This window comes from Clinocottus analis, unplaced genomic scaffold (assembly GCF_023055335.1).
Source record: "Clinocottus analis isolate CAN_PGR_092001 unplaced genomic scaffold, fCliAna1.0.p SCAF_3, whole genome shotgun sequence".
NCBI classification, from domain to species: domain Eukaryota; kingdom Metazoa; phylum Chordata; class Actinopteri; order Perciformes; family Cottidae; genus Clinocottus; species Clinocottus analis.
The window spans coordinates 8,474,247-8,490,460 of record NW_027176042.1 but is presented as its reverse complement, the minus strand read 5'-3'; the positions used below and the strand labels follow the sequence as shown (position 1 = coordinate 8,490,460).

Genomic DNA, 16,214 nt, shown 5'->3' with positions numbered 1-16,214 from the left:
TCTCCTCATTTCGAACTCAAGGAACATTTCTATACTTTTACAGCAGAACTCATTAATGCACCTCTTTCTGATACAAGGAATGGTGAAAGCACATATTGTGTATAAGAGGCCTCTTATGTAAAAAGCGGAGATACATTCAGGACTGAAATTGAACACGCATCATCTTAAAGCCTCAATAAATTGCTTTTTGACCACAGACTTAGGATGTGCTTTCACATAATTGAACAGTGTGGGTTATAGTTTTTTTCTAAACATGATTCAAAATATAGGCCTGTATTTGCAGAGAATTACAGGGGAAAAAATGTACTTTTTGCAGCAAAAGCTTTTATCGAGAGAATTGCTATTTGGTTTGAGAGGTTTTGGTTATCTTCGGCTTTAGATGATTAGAGTTGTCTTTTTTGTTCTTAATAATAAATTCCACTGAAACAGAAACAACAGTGAATTTATCAGCCAGTGTTCTCATTGTTGTATTAACCATTCGACAGTTAGTAGGTACAATATGTTCTCAATGCGAGCCAAACCTGTTTCCTACAAAGAAACCTTTTCATCACACACACACACCTATAGTCATCAGTATTGTGCATTTAACCTGGCAATATTTTTGACACAAAATTGCCATGTCTGTGACGCCATGAACGATCAAATGGAATTATGGATTTCTTTTCGTCCCATTTCTGACAGCTTTTTCATTTTCAATTTCATTTTGCCGTCTTCCTTGACAGTGACGTGGTTTCTCTTTCAGGAAGAATACATCGTGGTAACTCAAAATGTCAAATTGCAAGTCTCTGGTTGACTTTATGTTTGTCTTTGAGGCATTGAAAGACCCCAAGGGGAGAGCTGTTCGGATTAGCATTTAATAGTCCGGCATATATAATCGCTTCATTTCCATAATCACAATGTGACTATTTGTCCCTGTGATTGTTTGAATCCCTTCTTTGCTTACACTTTATTTCAAAGCCCAAAAATTGGTGAAAATATAGTAAATATTGTAAAGCATAAAGCAGCATCTGTTCACCTCTTCAACAGTGTAATTACCATGTAGGGGCAGAAGATGTTGGCCTCGAATAAAGTGGTGTCTTTAGTCACACGGGAACATTTGTCATCTATCTACTCCGTCAAGTATTTTTTCCCCTTCAGTGGCAAAAACACTACCTAGCTTATAATGGACTGCAGTAGGTCAATTGTGGAAACAGCAGCGTCTGAATTCCTCAAAGCGTTCTGTACATCCATCTATTATTGTGACATTAACTTCCAGACTTTCTTTAAACTTGTTCCTGTGTATGAACAGAAGTACCGAAGTCTTTCATTAGCACTTTCATCTATCCTTAATTTCTACACAGTTTGCATGAGATCCACAGTATTACCCTTTGTCTTGATGGACTCCTCTTGTTAAATAAAATGTCTCATACAATTCATTTATGACCGTTTTCATTTGCCATTCTGCGAGGTTTCAAACATATTAGGCAGTCTGGTGGCCTTTACCTTAAATAAATAACACTCAAATAAATAAATACCCTGGGATCATTAATTAAGTGCATGCGCTTAATATCAGATCCACCCATTCACTTGAATTTAGCATATGTGCTTTTCCCCTTTGGTTTAATGAGGAGAATGAATTGTTCCCTGAATAGAGGATGAGGAAACGTTCAGGCGTCATACTGCAGAGGAAAACCGGAGAAACCGCTGACTGACAGACGACCGGACGATGCTGTTGGGAAGAAAAGAATGCGGACATGTGAAAAGTCAGTTTATTTGCTAACAGCTCGGAGTTCATCGCTCCGTAGAGATGAAAAAGTCTTGGAATAATGTAAACATGTTGTGACTTTGAACACCGAGCATCGTGCTGCATATTTGAAGATACAATACAAGCCCATCCGCTGTGTGATAACTCTTCAAACCAAAAACAAACATATATCACATTCAAAGTATATACAAGTGACCTATTGAATACCTACAGGGTAAAATGCATGTTTATATTACACAGCACAGTTCGATTAAACCTTTCCCAAAAAGGATGACATGCAACGAACAAAAAAAATATAATAAATAAAAGGACAAATAGAACAAGTTTTATAATGTTTCATGGTGGTTATACAGGGAAAGTAAAGGGATAACCAAAGTTATTAAAACATCCTCAGGGGGATCATAAAAGCCTGAGACAAATTCCATTGCAATCAATCCAATAGTTGTTGAGGCATTTCACTTAAACACACAGACGTCAACCTCACGTTGGTGCCAAAGAAGACGTTTGGGGATCAACAAAGTTTCTCTGGGAACCGTGAATGTTTTCTACATTGTGTAACAACCCATCGCACTTAATTGGATGAAGGAAACGCTTGACCTGCTGGCACTACAGATCAAATCAAGGAGATCATCACTGTTGTCTGGATTTATCCTCTTGGGAACGTGAATGTCTGTACAACATGTCTTGGCAATCCATCCAGTGGCTGTTGAGATAGTTCAGGCTGGACCACACTGGTCAACCAACCCATCAACAGACTGCCATCATTTTAAGCATCGCCAAGAGCTTTTTTTGACTCCATAACGACCGCACCTTACCCGATGCTCCACTGTAATATCCCCGTAAGGAGTCATAGTCTGTGAGTTCCTGCTTTAATAGCCTCCCATTGATTGTTAATTAAGACAAGTGATAGTCTCACTATAACAGGTACTAGAGGGATGTGTAGTTTGTAGTTCTGCAGTGATGTTTGTTTATCACACTTACTGGAAGATGACGTTACCATGAGGAATATGTTTTCTTTCTTTTTTAACCAGTGTTCAACCTCTGTAAATAAAGATGGACAATATAAAAGCTCCCCAAAAGTGAGGCAGCCGTCCCAGAGGCTGAAGGATTAGCGAAACATGTAACTAAATTGTGTTATTGTCCATTTTACCATAGACTGTATATAAAAGGTCGCCAGCTGACTTCGCGTCATGCCAGCCCAGAGGCAAATCACAAGGAATCCAGAGTCTGAGTCAAAGCATATGCTTCCAGTTGATCGGACATATATTTCTAGAGATGCGTTTGTGCGTGACCTCTGTACCGTCACCAAAAAAAAAAAATCAATATGGCAGCGTCTGTATTCAAGATGTACTGTTGGTTTCACTTTTGCACAGTGGGAGGAAGTGGGGAAGTGGCGACGCGTCGTCCTTCCAGTCCCTTAACCTGCAGTCCGACGTGACGTAAAGTGAGCTGACCATGGTGGCCTCTTCCTGGATGGACTCCTTCCGATCGGGCTGACGCGCACACATCACGGCCACGAGCGTCTTGGGCAGCGTCCCACTGAACAGCAGGTAAATGCAGGGGTTTGCACAGCTGTTCAGACTGGCCAGCAGCATCAAGATGGTGAAGGTCGCAGCTGGAAACAACAGAGGACCAAGTGAGGAAAAATAAGGAACGCTGCCTTTAATTCTGACACCTTGTCCACCTTTGAAGCGTCGTCAATTAAACTCACTTAACTCAGATATTCATTCCATGGGATGAGGAGCAATATCTACTCAATGTATTGTTCTATCCAAGCTTAAACTCACATGGAGATGGCACCCAACCATGTATTTTTGTATTAATATTACATAAATATGTATATGCAGTATGTTTATTTTAAGCGGAAGGTGGTACCTTCTGAAATTAAACACGTTTTTATTATTTTGAAATTATTCAATTACCTATATACACAACTCTTTTTTTCTCTGAAAACGTTTTTCATCAATCAGATTTTTCAGAATTATGTGCCAGTTAGAAAGTGTCTTTTTCTTTGTGTGTGTGTGTGTGTGCGTGCGTGTGTGTGTGTGTGCGTGTGTGTGTGTGTGTGTGTGTGTGTGTGTGTGTGTGTGTGTGTGTGTGTGTGTGTGTGTGTGTGTGTGTGTGTGTGTGTGTGTGTGTGTGTGTGATCTCGAACCCTGTCATCTTACTCTGAGTGGGTGCCTCCGCGTCCCAGACGGACCAGAGCTGCACGGTGAAGAAAGGCGTCCAGCAGATGACGTAGGTGAGCACGATGACCACGGTCATCTTCACCGTCTTCACCCTCGCCTTGGACACCCCTGCGCCGCTGCTGGCCCTGGAGGGCGGCGGCTGGCCCGCCGCCTCCTCGACCTGCTGCGTCTTCACGTGGAAGTTGACGCGCACGGTGCGGCAGATGCGCACTTGGCACACGATCACAGCGAGGACGGGCAGAACAAATATCACCAGAGTCGTCCAGGTCACGTAGGCTCTGGGTCCCCACGGCGTGACGAACTGCGCCCAGCAGTCGTGCACGCCGGGAGCGACCTCCACCCGTGAGAAGATGAAGATCTGCGGCAGGCTGCCGATGAAGGAGACGCACCAGGCGGCGCACACGGGGACGTTCCAGCGCGCCCTGCGCCTCTGGAACCTCACCATGGGGTTGCAAATGGCTTGGTAGCGGTCCAGAGTCATCACCACGATCATGTAACTGGAGGCGAACATCCCGACCACCTGCAGGTACTTCACTGCGCGGCACAAGACGTCCGGCCCGACGAATCGGTCGGTGATGTCCCACATGAGTTGGGGACAAACTTGGAAGAACGTGACCACCAGGTCGGCGACGGACAGGTGGAAAACGTAGACGCGCATGCGGGAGAGCTGCTTCCTCCGCTTCCACAGCAGGAACAAGATCCCGAAGTTAAGGGTTCCCGCGGTGATGAAGATGATGGACAGAAGAGCTATTTCCACTTGAGCCAAGCGCTCGTCCCGCGGCTCGTCCCCAGAGAGCGCGCGCCCCAAAGAGGTGTTACTGACGTTGACGATGAACCAAGCCATGCTTTCACAACTAATACCGGAGAATGAACACTGTGATATTATAGGTGAAGTCAGCTGAAGTAGGGGATTAAAACAAATATTACAAAATAAATTACAAGGCAGCTAGCAATTACACTTCAAACAATTTCATTTAAAAAAAAAAAATCCTAGAAAAATGAATTGTTGTGGAGTGTAGTGGGTGAGTGTCCAGCGAGCAACAAGTGCCGATAGACTCCAGGCAGAAACTGTAGTGTCGGTAAAGAACAGCAGAGGGCTTTATATCTCCTCATCTCTGCCTGGAGGAGGAGGAGCAACCTCACCATAAAGAAAACCATTTCTCACAGCGACAAACACACATAGGTGGAGAAGATACAAACAATTTATTCTGCAGCCCATGCATTTAACAAAGAAATAAAAACACAGCAAAGAAATAAAAACACAGCTGCAGTTAAACCGAGGTGAAAACCAAAACAGCCAAAATCAAACTTCTCCTTTTTAATATGATTTCCACAATTCATATCGTTGATAGTAACTGAGCATGACAGCTGCTTAGGCTATACATTTGCATGGAGCCCTGTCAATAATGTCATTGTACACATTCACTCAAATGGTGGCAGCCGTGCTGCCGAGTACGTGTGTGATCTCTCCACATGGCGACACGGACAACACGGGGGGGCAATGGGTTTGCTTGGAACCAAATTGCATTCATCAATGGCTACTACGCATTTTTTGGGGTCCTCGCTCGCCCTCTTTAAACGGTGTGCAGCAATCCGCTCAATCAATATCTGTGAGGAGGCCAATTACTCTTCTCATTTAGGACTTGATGTGACTGAGGAGTTCATCTTTGTCCTTCTGGTAACAGCTCTTCTTCCAGATGTCGCGGAGCTCCAGCAGGGTGGCTCCTATCTCCTTGCCCGTCGTGATCCCCATCCTCCTCAGGTCGTGGCCGCTGACGGGGAATTGGGGGACGGACCAGCCGCTGAGCTCTGCCAGCAGCTTCTCCTCGCCTTGGTACTTCAGCAGCTCACACACTTTACTCTGGGAGTCCAGCTCTCGACTCTGAGAAGACACGACATGCAGAGTGTGTGAGTGAATTAAAGCTCCTAAAAAAGCTTGGTTTCAGAGTTTAAGGATTTTTCTGTCACATAAGATATTCATGACTTGATACGCGGCAATAACCGGCTGCTCTGCTTCATCAACACCGTATGTCTGATCAGATTTGATTGCCAGCAGCTGACCACCAAAGCAGAAAATTTGATTTATGCAATCATTCCTAAATCCTGATCGGGTCACAGTCATTTGTGACGTCGTCTTTTTACCAACTGAGCTCGGCCAACTTTAAACCAGTACAAAAAAACAAAATAAAAAATACAGACGCATCTCCTGTGTATTCATAAACCGCATGTAGATGTGGTGGACCACATAACCTATAACGTAACATAAGACGAATGTGAAAATATGGTTTATGGCCTTTGAAGGATTTCAGTTATTCTTTAGTGGGATGTCTCGTTCTTTTTGATGTCACTCATTCCGCTTTGTACGATTAAAGAGAATTATTTTGAACTGATCACATCTGAATCACCTTTTAAAATCCATTGAAGCCAACATATTCATGTTGAGATTTAAACTGTTCTGAGAAAAGTAGCAAACTAAGAAATTAAACAAAAAACATAAATATGTTGAAATACAGTTTTCCAAAATGTGTTGCTTGGATAAATGTCGACGAAAGAACATGAGAGGGAACATGTCCAAACTAAAAATCTCTCCTTCCCGTTTTACAATTGCACAAACATAAGCACAATTGCCAACTGAAAAACTGCAAGAGGCTGAGACTTACGTCAAAGATGAAGTCTGTGAAGGGTTTGAGGCTGTCCGGCTCGTCTTGGCTCTTGCGGAGCTCCCGTCGATATTTGACCAGAAACAGAGCCAAAGTCTTCTCCTCCTTGGACACCTTCAGCCGGATGATCATCTTTTCAACCTCCTCCGGGCGGCGGAAGAGAGCGACCAGGATGGTCATGGGCTTGGGAGAGTGATCTTTGGCGCACCGCCACACTCTCTTCATCTCCTCAATATTGCCATCTGGAGGTAAACCTGAGGAGGAGCGGAGCAGGAGGAGACTTTTAAACAACGGCAAAAACTAAGCTTGACAAAGAACACATTATATCTTTGAAAACATGTTTTGGTATCCGTGTGGGAGTCTTCTGGTGATAATGGAAAGCTTGAGGAGTTTACATTACCAAGAGTCATTGAATCCTATATTTAAGGACAACTAATACCAGAAGCCACAGTACCAAAGGCATAGAGTCCACTCTCTCTCGGGGATGAAACATTTTCTCAATTCTAAACCTCTTTCATCATTTGTAAATGGCTCCAAATTGTCCGGTTATTGAGAGCTGACATACTGATGACGTTGACGGATGCCTGTACTCTGCAAACAATAGCCCGATCCCCCTTCTGAACCCTCAGGAACTTATTTGACACCTGGCAAGCGTCTGAGTGTGAGAGGCTGCACGAGATAAGAACGGGACAGCTTTTTGGTTCTGTGACAATGTCAAAACACGTGACGCCTGACACTTTATTATTTCATTATTCTTCTCGGCTCAGTCGATTATGGGGCCGGCTCCTGATTTTAACTTCTTCCAGGCTCTTTTCTTAAAGAAAAGACAAGAGGTCACTGTCAATTCATCAATTTACTTGTTTATGGCTAGACAACATCACCAAGCCCAAATGAAAAGTAATTAGTTGATGAATAAATCAGGTGCGTAAAGCCAATGTTTGCAATTTTTTATGAACCATCTTAAATCCTTGTTAAATGTAGTGTTTCTTTGTACATTTAGGCATCGTACCCAACACATACACACACACCAGACTAAACATCGATGAGTCAGTCCTTCCCGTTTACCTGTTTTGGGTTTAACACTATGAATTGGATGCAAATCTTTCAGGCAAAGTCCACAGAATTATGTAAAGTGGCGCATTAAAAAGGCTCAAAATGAGCAAAAAGCCCTCATGCACACCACAAATTGACAGCCGAACAGCCCTGAGCCTCGTGAATTTAGTTGAAACGCTCCTCGAAGTTCCCGAGTCTGTGAGAGTGGACATTTAGATGGGACCAATGACTTAATGCCAAGGTGCGCATATATGTATACACACATATGTTCAGAATATGCATATATCTTCAGCCCTGTTTATAGAGGTGAGCCAATCCTCTCCCGACTCCAGTTTCATATTCAGAATGTTTATCTTAGACTTCTTTTTCAAAAAGGGGTTGACCACCTAAAGCTAATGTCCCCAGCTCCAGTCTGGCTGAGTATCCTGGTCTTTTCATCCCCCACCCCTCTCTCACCTATGTACTGGGCCAGTTCCAGACTGTACATCAGCTCCAGCAGATGAGCGGCGTGGCTTCCAACAACCATCTTCTTCAGTTCCATCCAAATCCGTTCTCCCGATATAGCCGCTAGACCACTGCCGTTCTCCCGGATAGCAGCCAGTGTCTCGGCCTCGTGACAGTCCGGCTCCAGGGCCACCCTGCCGTAGAACCTTGGAGTGAACAGAGACGGTTCAAGTCAAAGCGCTTTCAGGTCAGACAAATAGAAACAAATCATTGTTTCCATGCGTCTTGCTCTCCATGTTAACCAAGTTGAAAGGGATGCCCACCTGAAATAGCGCAGTATTCTCAAGTAGTCCTCCTGGATTCTTTGTTCAGCGCTGCCAACAAACCGAACTTCGCGATTCTGCAGGTCTTCGTATCCTTTGAAATAGTCGTATAATGTGCCGTCAAGGCCTAGACAAAGAGGGAAAGGTCAGGAAAACATAAGAAAAGAATGACACAAGTGTAATAAAATGAGTGAGCGTCCTCTGAACCGACACGCTGGGCATCTCTGAGCACAAACACGGCAATACCTAAAAACATGGAATTGATGGTGAGGTCTCTCCGCTCAGCGTCCTTCTGCCAGTCCGTGGTGAACTCCACCTCTGCGTGACGGCCATCCGTCGCAACGTCCACTCGTAACGTGGTCACCTCGAAGTTCTCATTGTGTAGCTATGAGAAACGACCAGCAAGAAAAACAGACGACTTGAGGCACAGCAAAGATGGCGACATGAAGGTAGTCCCTCATTCTGAAGTCAACCTGCTCTCATTTCAGAAATAAATAACTGTGTCTGTAAAGCTACCTAATGCTATTAGGACAGTCTAGGCTTTTTTCTTAAATATTTACCCAAATACGCTCCAGCACACAACATCGGCTTGTTAGATGCAACTTATTTACATACAGCAATTGGAAATAAATCAAATCGTAGAGCTTCCTGCTGCAGGACTGCCTCTCCGTGGGGTGTTCTCCAACAGTCCCATCAGGACGGCTGATCCATTAACATCTTCAAATCAAGATGCAAGGCCGGCTTATTTGATCGATCAGACAGCGTGCGGAAGAAGAAAATTACCCATTTAGTACCATAGCCTCCCATGATGCAACTGGCTGGTCCAACAACAACAATTTTTGTATCAGCACGGCCGTCTCCCTGTACGATCTCACTTTCCAGACTGTAGGATACACTTCCTATGAGTATATTTTTATTTATATTTTTTAATTGCAGTCTTGTATTATAAGATTGAAAATGTCATAATTAGATATTGAAAAGCAGTAGCCCTAGCATATCAATCTCCAGAGATTGAATTCAGCTATTCTTCTGTAAAAGTAGAGAGCCGCGGCTCACAGACAGTCCAAGTTGTTTTCACGGCAGCTTTCCAAACAATGACCCAGAAGTGGACGTAGGAAACAGCTCCAGCCTCTTACTCTCGCTGTAATGGTCCCGTGCTTCTCTCCTTTGTTGTTGATCATCCTGATGCCGGCTTTCTGAAACATGCGCTTCATCTCCTCCGGAGTGGCTGTGGTGGCAAAGTCCACGTCTTCGGGCCGCTTCCCGGACAGCAGGTCTCGCACAGCCCCTCCAGCTATCCTCAGCTCATGCTGGTGCTGCTCAAACACTTCTAAAAAGGAACAAACGCACACTCAGTTGGAGCATCTTCTCATTGGAAGTGTGTGTCTGGAGGCATAAACCATCTCAATGGTTGAATAACACCTAGCGGAGCAACAAGAGAAGAACATTTACACGATAATAAATTGTCACAAAGTAGTACAAAAAAAATACAATATTGTATCCCTTTTATATTATTATTAATTGATTTTTAACTCCGTCTATAGATTGTACACTCAACCAATGAAAATATAACCTCCTCTGGATCCATTTTGTAAATGTGTTTTCAAAAAATACAATATTGTATCCCTTTTATATTATTATTAATTGATTTTTAACTCCGTCTATAGATTGTACACTCAACCAATGAAAATATAACCTCCTCTGGATCCATTTTGTAAATGTGTTTTCAGCCAAAAACCACAAAAATCATTGAGGCAGTTCATGGAATTGGGATTTAACAGTAGTATAGTACAATAGTAGTAGTATACAATAGTATAATCATACATGCCAGCCAATATTCTTTTCTATAACTTCTTACATTAACATAAAACATACACAAACATATCTGATAAGAATCCTTTAAATCAGTTCCTTTAAAATTAAGCACTTTGACCAAGAGGAGTGATGAGTGGGACATTTTAAAACATGTCAGTGCCCTCTAGTAGACAAACTGTCACAGTGACAACGTTTCTGAGAAACGACCCAACATCCATTCCTCTCTGTAGTGCAAGTGTTGTTAGCCCACACATTCCTCACGCTGTGAGGGATCACAACTGGTGTAGGTGCTGCCTCTCACCCGCTAGTCCATTCAGCCCATCAGAGACCACAGACTGGAACTCACTGGTCTTCAGCTTCATAGTGAAGAGAGTCCTCCAACAGAAAGATGCTCTACCAATCACACGAGGATTCAATAGCATGCTCCACATCTAAGCAAACAAAACAAGAAACATTGCGTTACATCATTTGACCCTTTATGGCGTTAGCTAACGTTGCATGTCCAGTCGCGCTTGCGAACGTCAGAGGTCCGCGCGCTCGTGTTCACGCCGTGACCCCCCCACGCCGCCAGCACACGAGCGACATTCACGTGTCAACGTAAACACACCAAAAACATAACCGACGGGACTGACCTGACACTTGAACAGGAGTTGTAAGTTGTCACTTCATGGCAGCCTTCTCTGCTGCGAGGCTTGGCAGGAAGTGTTTTGACAACGTGCGCGCACTGACCAATAGCGTGCGGTTTCACCAGTCTGACTGGGCGGGGCTTAAGAGAGCGAGCGGTCTCGCAGCTTCTCGCGAGACTTTCACTGTGTCGCTTTGAGAGACTTTTCCGGCTGGTGGAGCGGGTACCGTGCTGTCAGACGAGGGAGCGGACCTGCAGGCAAATGGCTAAAGTGGAGTTGACGCCGCTCAGGCCGTGGGACGACTTCTTCCCCGGCTCGGAAAGATTCGCAAAACCGGACGGCAAAGATTTGGGGAAATGGAACAACCGCGTGATCAATAACCTGCTTTATTATCAAACTAACTATTTAGTTTTGGCCATCGCCGTGTTCCTGGTTGTAGGGTAAGTTACATATGGTTACTTATGATCATACAGCAGAAGCTTGTGACTGTTATTTTCGGCTAAATTGCAGCGACTCTTCAGGTTGTTGCAGCTGCTCTTCGCCTCTTGTTGTCATTATGGCTGTCCTGTTAGTGCAAACGTGGATGTAGCCCTTAATGGGATTAAGGATGAGGGTGCAGACGGGATGCAAAAAGAAGTCCCATAAATAAAGAATATATATATAGTTTCTGCCGTAAAGTGACGCACCGTTACTGTCCTGTCCTGTCAGTGTGAACTCTCTTCTTTCTCAACACGAAAACCACGCCAACAACTTTGACATTGTAAACTGAGACTGTTTATTGATTATTAATTTAAAAGTGTTAAAACAATACATACAATGACACGAGGCTCCTATGATGCTCACGTGGAAACACATGCAACTTAATCAATATGGGGTCCTGACTCCTGACTCATAGACAGTACAAGAACCAACCATTTCCACAGATCTGAAACACAACCTCTGACCCCAGACTGCCGTCAATATTATCTGATGATAGATAGGCCTACCAGCTAGATTCAATCAGATTGATTAAATGTCGGACATATCTCTTGGCTCAGGTTGATTCCAACTAAATCCCAGCATACTAAAAATAGCGAGGCCCTGTCATGGTCTGTCCGCTGACCTGTATGATGACATATTATTGCTATGTTATCATCTAGTCAAGGGGTATTTAGGCAATGGGTTGCTCAGCGATTGTGCAGGGTAATGACTGTATGGTCACTTTAGAGCCCTAACAAATTGAAGGCCCTTTACAAATTCCAAGAAGGAAGTCCACATCTCTTCAAACTGTGCATATTTTCCTTTCAGTGAATATGTCATTTTTTTCCATGGCTATAACTTGTACAATGTCCTCTCGCCAGCCTTTGGTAGTCGGCTTCTGTACAGATTTCTAACATTTTGCTATAGTCCGTCTGGCTTGTACTAGGTATAGGGTAACCATCTTTCTGTTAGCTCTACTGAGATTAATGTCCTTTGGTATAAAACCCAAAACACACATTCTTGGGCACATAGGGAGAGTCACCTTTGATGCTTTTGAGAGTGTCTCAACAACCATCCTCCAAAATTACTGTACCTTTTGAACATAACCATAAACAATGGAAAAGTGTCCCCCTATGATCTAGATCACATCTGATGGATCCCATAGCAGGCTGTGATTGTTTTTAGTTTTTTTTAAAAGGAACTGTTTTTGAGTTTTCTTCCTCTTCGTGAAACCTGTTTTCCAGGATTGTCAGTGTTCATGATGAGGTCTCAAAGGGAGCCTGAGGGAGTTGAACCGCAGTCGGGCCAAGACTGCATCTATCACACAAAGCCCAACTAAAGCCCATTTTCAATGTGGATACATTTGACGATAATTTTTCACAATTCATGGATCAATCATTTTAGTCTATCACATTTTTTTTTTTTAAATAGCCAAACTAAATTATGATTTCCCAAGTTATCAGATGTCCCTCTGTGGTCCTGCCCTGTTTGAATGAGAACAGACCTCATGCTAATAAGTGCCTTGTTGTTGTCTTAACAACATCTGACCACTTGGGGGCGCCGGTGACCACACACAGATTGTACCAGAGCCGTTTTTAAAACTGACCCCTCTGCTTCCCTGTGTCCCGTGTCGCTGCCCGGCAGGTTCCTGAACCCTCTGGGGATGTTCACAGCCATGGCCGTGGTGTCGCTCGTCTTCCTGGCTTCGGTGTGGGCCGGAGAGAACAGAGCTGCCATCAGCAACTTCAAGAGGCAAAATCCCACGGCCTTCGTGGTTGCCGTCATGGTCGCCAGCTCCATGTTGCTCTCTATGCTGGGCAGCGTCATGGTGTTCATGACGGCCGTCACTCTACCCCTGGCTTGTGAGTTCATGATGATACTGTTGAAGAGAATTTCAAGCATGTAAAATATAATATATTCCCGTTACTGCAAGATAGTTTTTTGAGGTGGGGGGGGGAGTAAAGATACAAATGTAAAACTAATCAGCTCAATAAATATATTTGATGACAAAGTCGATATCTAGTTAAAGTATTAGGATCATTCAAAGTGTTGTTAAATGAACATGTTTTGGACTGAAATCTTGCAGATCTTCAAAGGATGATGCTCTTGCAGTCCGACTCCAAGAAAAGTTCATAGCTTTGTTTTTGCCAAGCATTCCAAAACATTAACTTTTTTTTCTTCTTCTTCATCTGCTTTCCACAGTGATATTTGCGCATGCTTCCTTTCGCCTCCGCAACATGAAGAATAAGCTGGAGAACAAGATCGAGGGAGCCGGGCTGAAGAGGTCCCCCATGGGTCTTGTGCTGGAGGCCCTTGGTCAGCAGGAGGAGAACCTCCAAAAGATCCACAGCCTTCTGGAGGGAAAACTGAAGGAGTGACCGGACTGTGAACTTTTTTTTTTCCGCCAAAGATCTTGACTTTTGGTCCCAATCCAAACCTCCTAAAGCTGGTTTATATATAGTGTGTGTTCACCCACTTGCATGTGTGTGTTTTAAAGAGAGCGATTGTAATCCTTTATCTTTTCCCTCCGGGTATTTGTCACCGCACGCAGAACTTGGCGTACCACTTCTTCCGCACCTCACGTCTCCGCTATGCAACATGTTGGTGATCACGCGAATCACAGATGCGAAATCTGAAATCTGCACTCAACCCATCTGAGAAACAGCCGTCGGTCTCTGTCGGCCTACGCCCCGACTGAAATTGTGTCACTTTGTAACAAAGAATAAAATGTGCACAGTGAACGCGCCTCACACACTGCCAGGTCTGCACTGTTTGAAGTTTTTAGAATAACGTCTCCTCACTTAAGATCTGAACGTTTACTGAAGTATGAAGGTGAATAGAAACAAAACAAACTTTAAGGTTTCCACAGAATGAAAGAGAAAGGACTGCTTTCATGTAATTTTCCATATCACTGTGTCAATATTGGAAAGGAAAACTTCAAAGGAGAGCGAGGTCTTAACCCATTGGCCATCAGTATTCCTCCTGCACCCTTGACTGCTCAATCTTGACAATGCCCCCTGGGTGATAGATTGGCTAACTTCGCTTTCCTCTCCACTTACCCAATACTAATCAATGGGCTGCAGTAGATTATAGAGAGCTGAGGGCTGCACAGTGACACAGTGGATTCATCTGCAGTCATTCACCGCCAAAAACCTGAGTTTAGTTGCTGCGTCAGCTTCTTCCAGCTGCTTTTTGCATTTTTTTTTTTAATGGATTCCATTTGAAATTGGCTGCAGATAACGAGAATCCTTGTGGAACTTAATGCCCTGTCATTTGGTTATGTGGCAAGCGTGTAAGGATTGGGAGAAACATGACGATAAGAATGATGGGCATAAAAAAAAAAGAGTAATCACTTTCCAAATGATTACCTGTTGCTTTCAAAAAAGACACATTAAAGCAGCGTCATTTTCCCGTGGTATTTATCTTCTGATGACCTCTGCATACTCCGGCGTAACAGTATCCCAGTGGATCTCCAGTTTAACTTTGACTTGACTTGAGTCATCAGGCAATACGGTAGTGATTTATGTCTTCTCCTGCGGTGCCTCATCTCCATCCATATTGGGGAGTGAACCAAAGCGCTGGTGGCAATAAAGTCGAGTAAAGTCATGTCTCCCAAGGCATAGTGGAGGCCCTTGTTCAGCTGCAGCTGCTGTCGGGATCTAACTAACACGTGTGTGCTGCCGCACGCCCAACAGGTGTGCGGTTTCTCCTTGACGGGCGTGTAATCCAGGAGAGGAAGTCTCTCTCACACACACATACACACACCAAAACACAATAATAGTGAAACCATTCTATGTGTTTTTAAGTCTACACTACTTAGCTAAGTTGTCAATGAGAAACAACCACAATAGCTTCCAAACGGTAACTACCGGTGAGGCAACAGGTCAGTGGATGAAACCCAAAAAACAAACCTGTGTACTGTTTCTGCACCAGGTGCTAAGAAACGGCGCTGTTTGGCTTTTGACTTGCAACATCTCTTTAGTTTCCACCACAGTAAAATCCAAAACAAGGTGTGGCTAGTTTAATGTCTAATACGGTACTTCATGTTGTTGATGCTGCACAAGGCACACAGACTGCTGCCTCGGGGTTGACCCCTTCTGGCTTGACGTCCCTCATCCTTCAGCTTGCCTGAGAGGCTTTGGCTTTTGGCCCGGCCAAGCCAGTTAGCGAGCCTCATAATTCAAAGCAGCCTGTCAGTGAGCAGATGTGGCTGCTTGGGCCTACGCTGCTGCTGATCATGTGACTCGTTAACGATGACAGGCAGCGACCTTTGCGGATGTCTGTGCATTAGCGCGTCAACCGTCCCATATCATCCACGTGTGAAGGGAATTGGGCTCTCTGCATTACTTTTGTAACCTCCGGTTCTGCCGAGTCAAACCAACAAGGAAGTGTCTTAAACCTGCATTCTCTCAACTGAGCAGCAGGGGGAGACTCTTCTAGTAGCACAATAGAAGTCTGATGAAGTCTATGAGAAAATGACTACTTCTTTCTGGAGTTATTCCCTTACTAGACATTGTGAACATGAGTTTCTGGCCTCAATCTTTCAAATCTTCTTCAATACAGCATGATCATTTCATAAATGATGGTCCATGTAGAGTTACATAGACCATAAAGCAGGGGATGTTTCAGGGCGGGCGTACTGCGATTGACAGGTCGCTGTCGCTGCTGCCACCTGAGCTGTACGTCACTCCTCTGTATTCTGAAGTTGGTTACTTTTGTTCACCGGTTGAGGAAAAAAAAACATGGCGACCGTATTCCAAGATTGCAACTGCGAGATTGACCAACGGCAGTCCACAAACCAATGGCTGATGTCACGACAAACACGTCCACTTCTTATACACAGTCTGTGGGCCAGACTTGTTTTCTGGCTCATTCACATTAATGGGGGATGGAAAATAACT

At 44.1% G+C, this 16,214-nt stretch overlaps 3 protein-coding genes across 3 annotated transcripts; 1 reads left to right on the top strand and 2 right to left on the bottom strand.

The window, feature by feature from the left end:
* Positions 1-1,646: 1,646 nt before the first annotated feature.
* Positions 1,647-4,777, bottom strand: avpr2b.1 (arginine vasopressin receptor 2b, tandem duplicate, 1). The gene is made up of 3 exons (XM_068593693.1): positions 3,913-4,777; positions 3,108-3,359; positions 1,647-1,708 (listed from the first exon to the last, which is right to left on the bottom strand). Exons 1-3 carry the CDS (start codon positions 4,775-4,777, stop codon positions 1,647-1,649), a joined length of 1,179 nt encoding a protein of 392 aa, XP_068449794.1.
* Positions 4,778-5,236: 459 nt separating this feature from the next.
* On the bottom strand, positions 5,237-10,925 carry trnt1 (tRNA nucleotidyl transferase, CCA-adding, 1). Its single transcript, XM_068594786.1, has 8 exons — positions 10,861-10,925; positions 10,530-10,659; positions 9,550-9,743; positions 8,660-8,798; positions 8,414-8,540; positions 8,103-8,296; positions 6,594-6,847; positions 5,237-5,815 (listed from the first exon to the last, which is right to left on the bottom strand). Exons 2-8 carry the CDS (start codon positions 10,657-10,659, stop codon positions 5,570-5,572), a joined length of 1,284 nt encoding a protein of 427 aa, XP_068450887.1. The 5' UTR covers positions 10,861-10,925; the 3' UTR covers positions 5,237-5,569.
* A 147-nt stretch (positions 10,926-11,072) lies between these two features.
* arl6ip5a (ADP-ribosylation factor-like 6 interacting protein 5a) lies at positions 11,073-14,070 on the top strand. The gene is made up of 3 exons (XM_068594437.1): positions 11,073-11,294; positions 12,958-13,175; positions 13,516-14,070. The coding sequence occupies exons 1-3, from the start codon at positions 11,116-11,118 to the stop codon at positions 13,689-13,691; spliced, it is 573 nt and encodes a 190-aa protein (XP_068450538.1). The 5' UTR covers positions 11,073-11,115; the 3' UTR covers positions 13,692-14,070.
* The last annotated feature ends 2,144 nt before the right edge of the window (positions 14,071-16,214 follow it).

Coding starts and splice junctions, on each gene's coding strand:
- arl6ip5a (XM_068594437.1), top strand. CDS start 11,116: ATGGCTAAAGTGGAGTTGACGCCGCTCAGGCCGTGGGACGACTTCTTC. Junction 11,295..12,957: donor GCCGTGTTCCTGGTTGTAGG/GTAAGTTACATA, acceptor GCTGCCCGGCAG/GTTCCTGAACCCTCTGGGGA. Junction 13,176..13,515: donor CGTCACTCTACCCCTGGCTT/GTGAGTTCATGA, acceptor TGCTTTCCACAG/TGATATTTGCGCATGCTTCC.
- trnt1 (XM_068594786.1), bottom strand. CDS start 10,659: ATGTGGAGCATGCTATTGAATCCTCGTGTGATTGGTAGAGCATCTTTC. Junction 9,744..10,529: donor TGGGCTGAATGGACTAGCGG/GTGAGAGGCAGC, acceptor GTTCCTTTTTAG/AAGTGTTTGAGCAGCACCAG. Junction 8,297..8,413: donor AGAATACTGCGCTATTTCAG/GTGGGCATCCCT, acceptor GTTCACTCCAAG/GTTCTACGGCAGGGTGGCCC.
- avpr2b.1 (XM_068593693.1), bottom strand. CDS start 4,777: ATGGCTTGGTTCATCGTCAACGTCAGTAACACCTCTTTGGGGCGCGCG. Junction 3,360..3,912: donor CGCGGAGGCACCCACTCAGA/GTAAGATGACAG, acceptor TGTTGTTTCCAG/CTGCGACCTTCACCATCTTG. Junction 1,709..3,107: donor CTTCCTCCCACTGTGCAAAA/GTGAAACCAACA, acceptor TCTTCCCAACAG/CATCGTCCGGTCGTCTGTCA.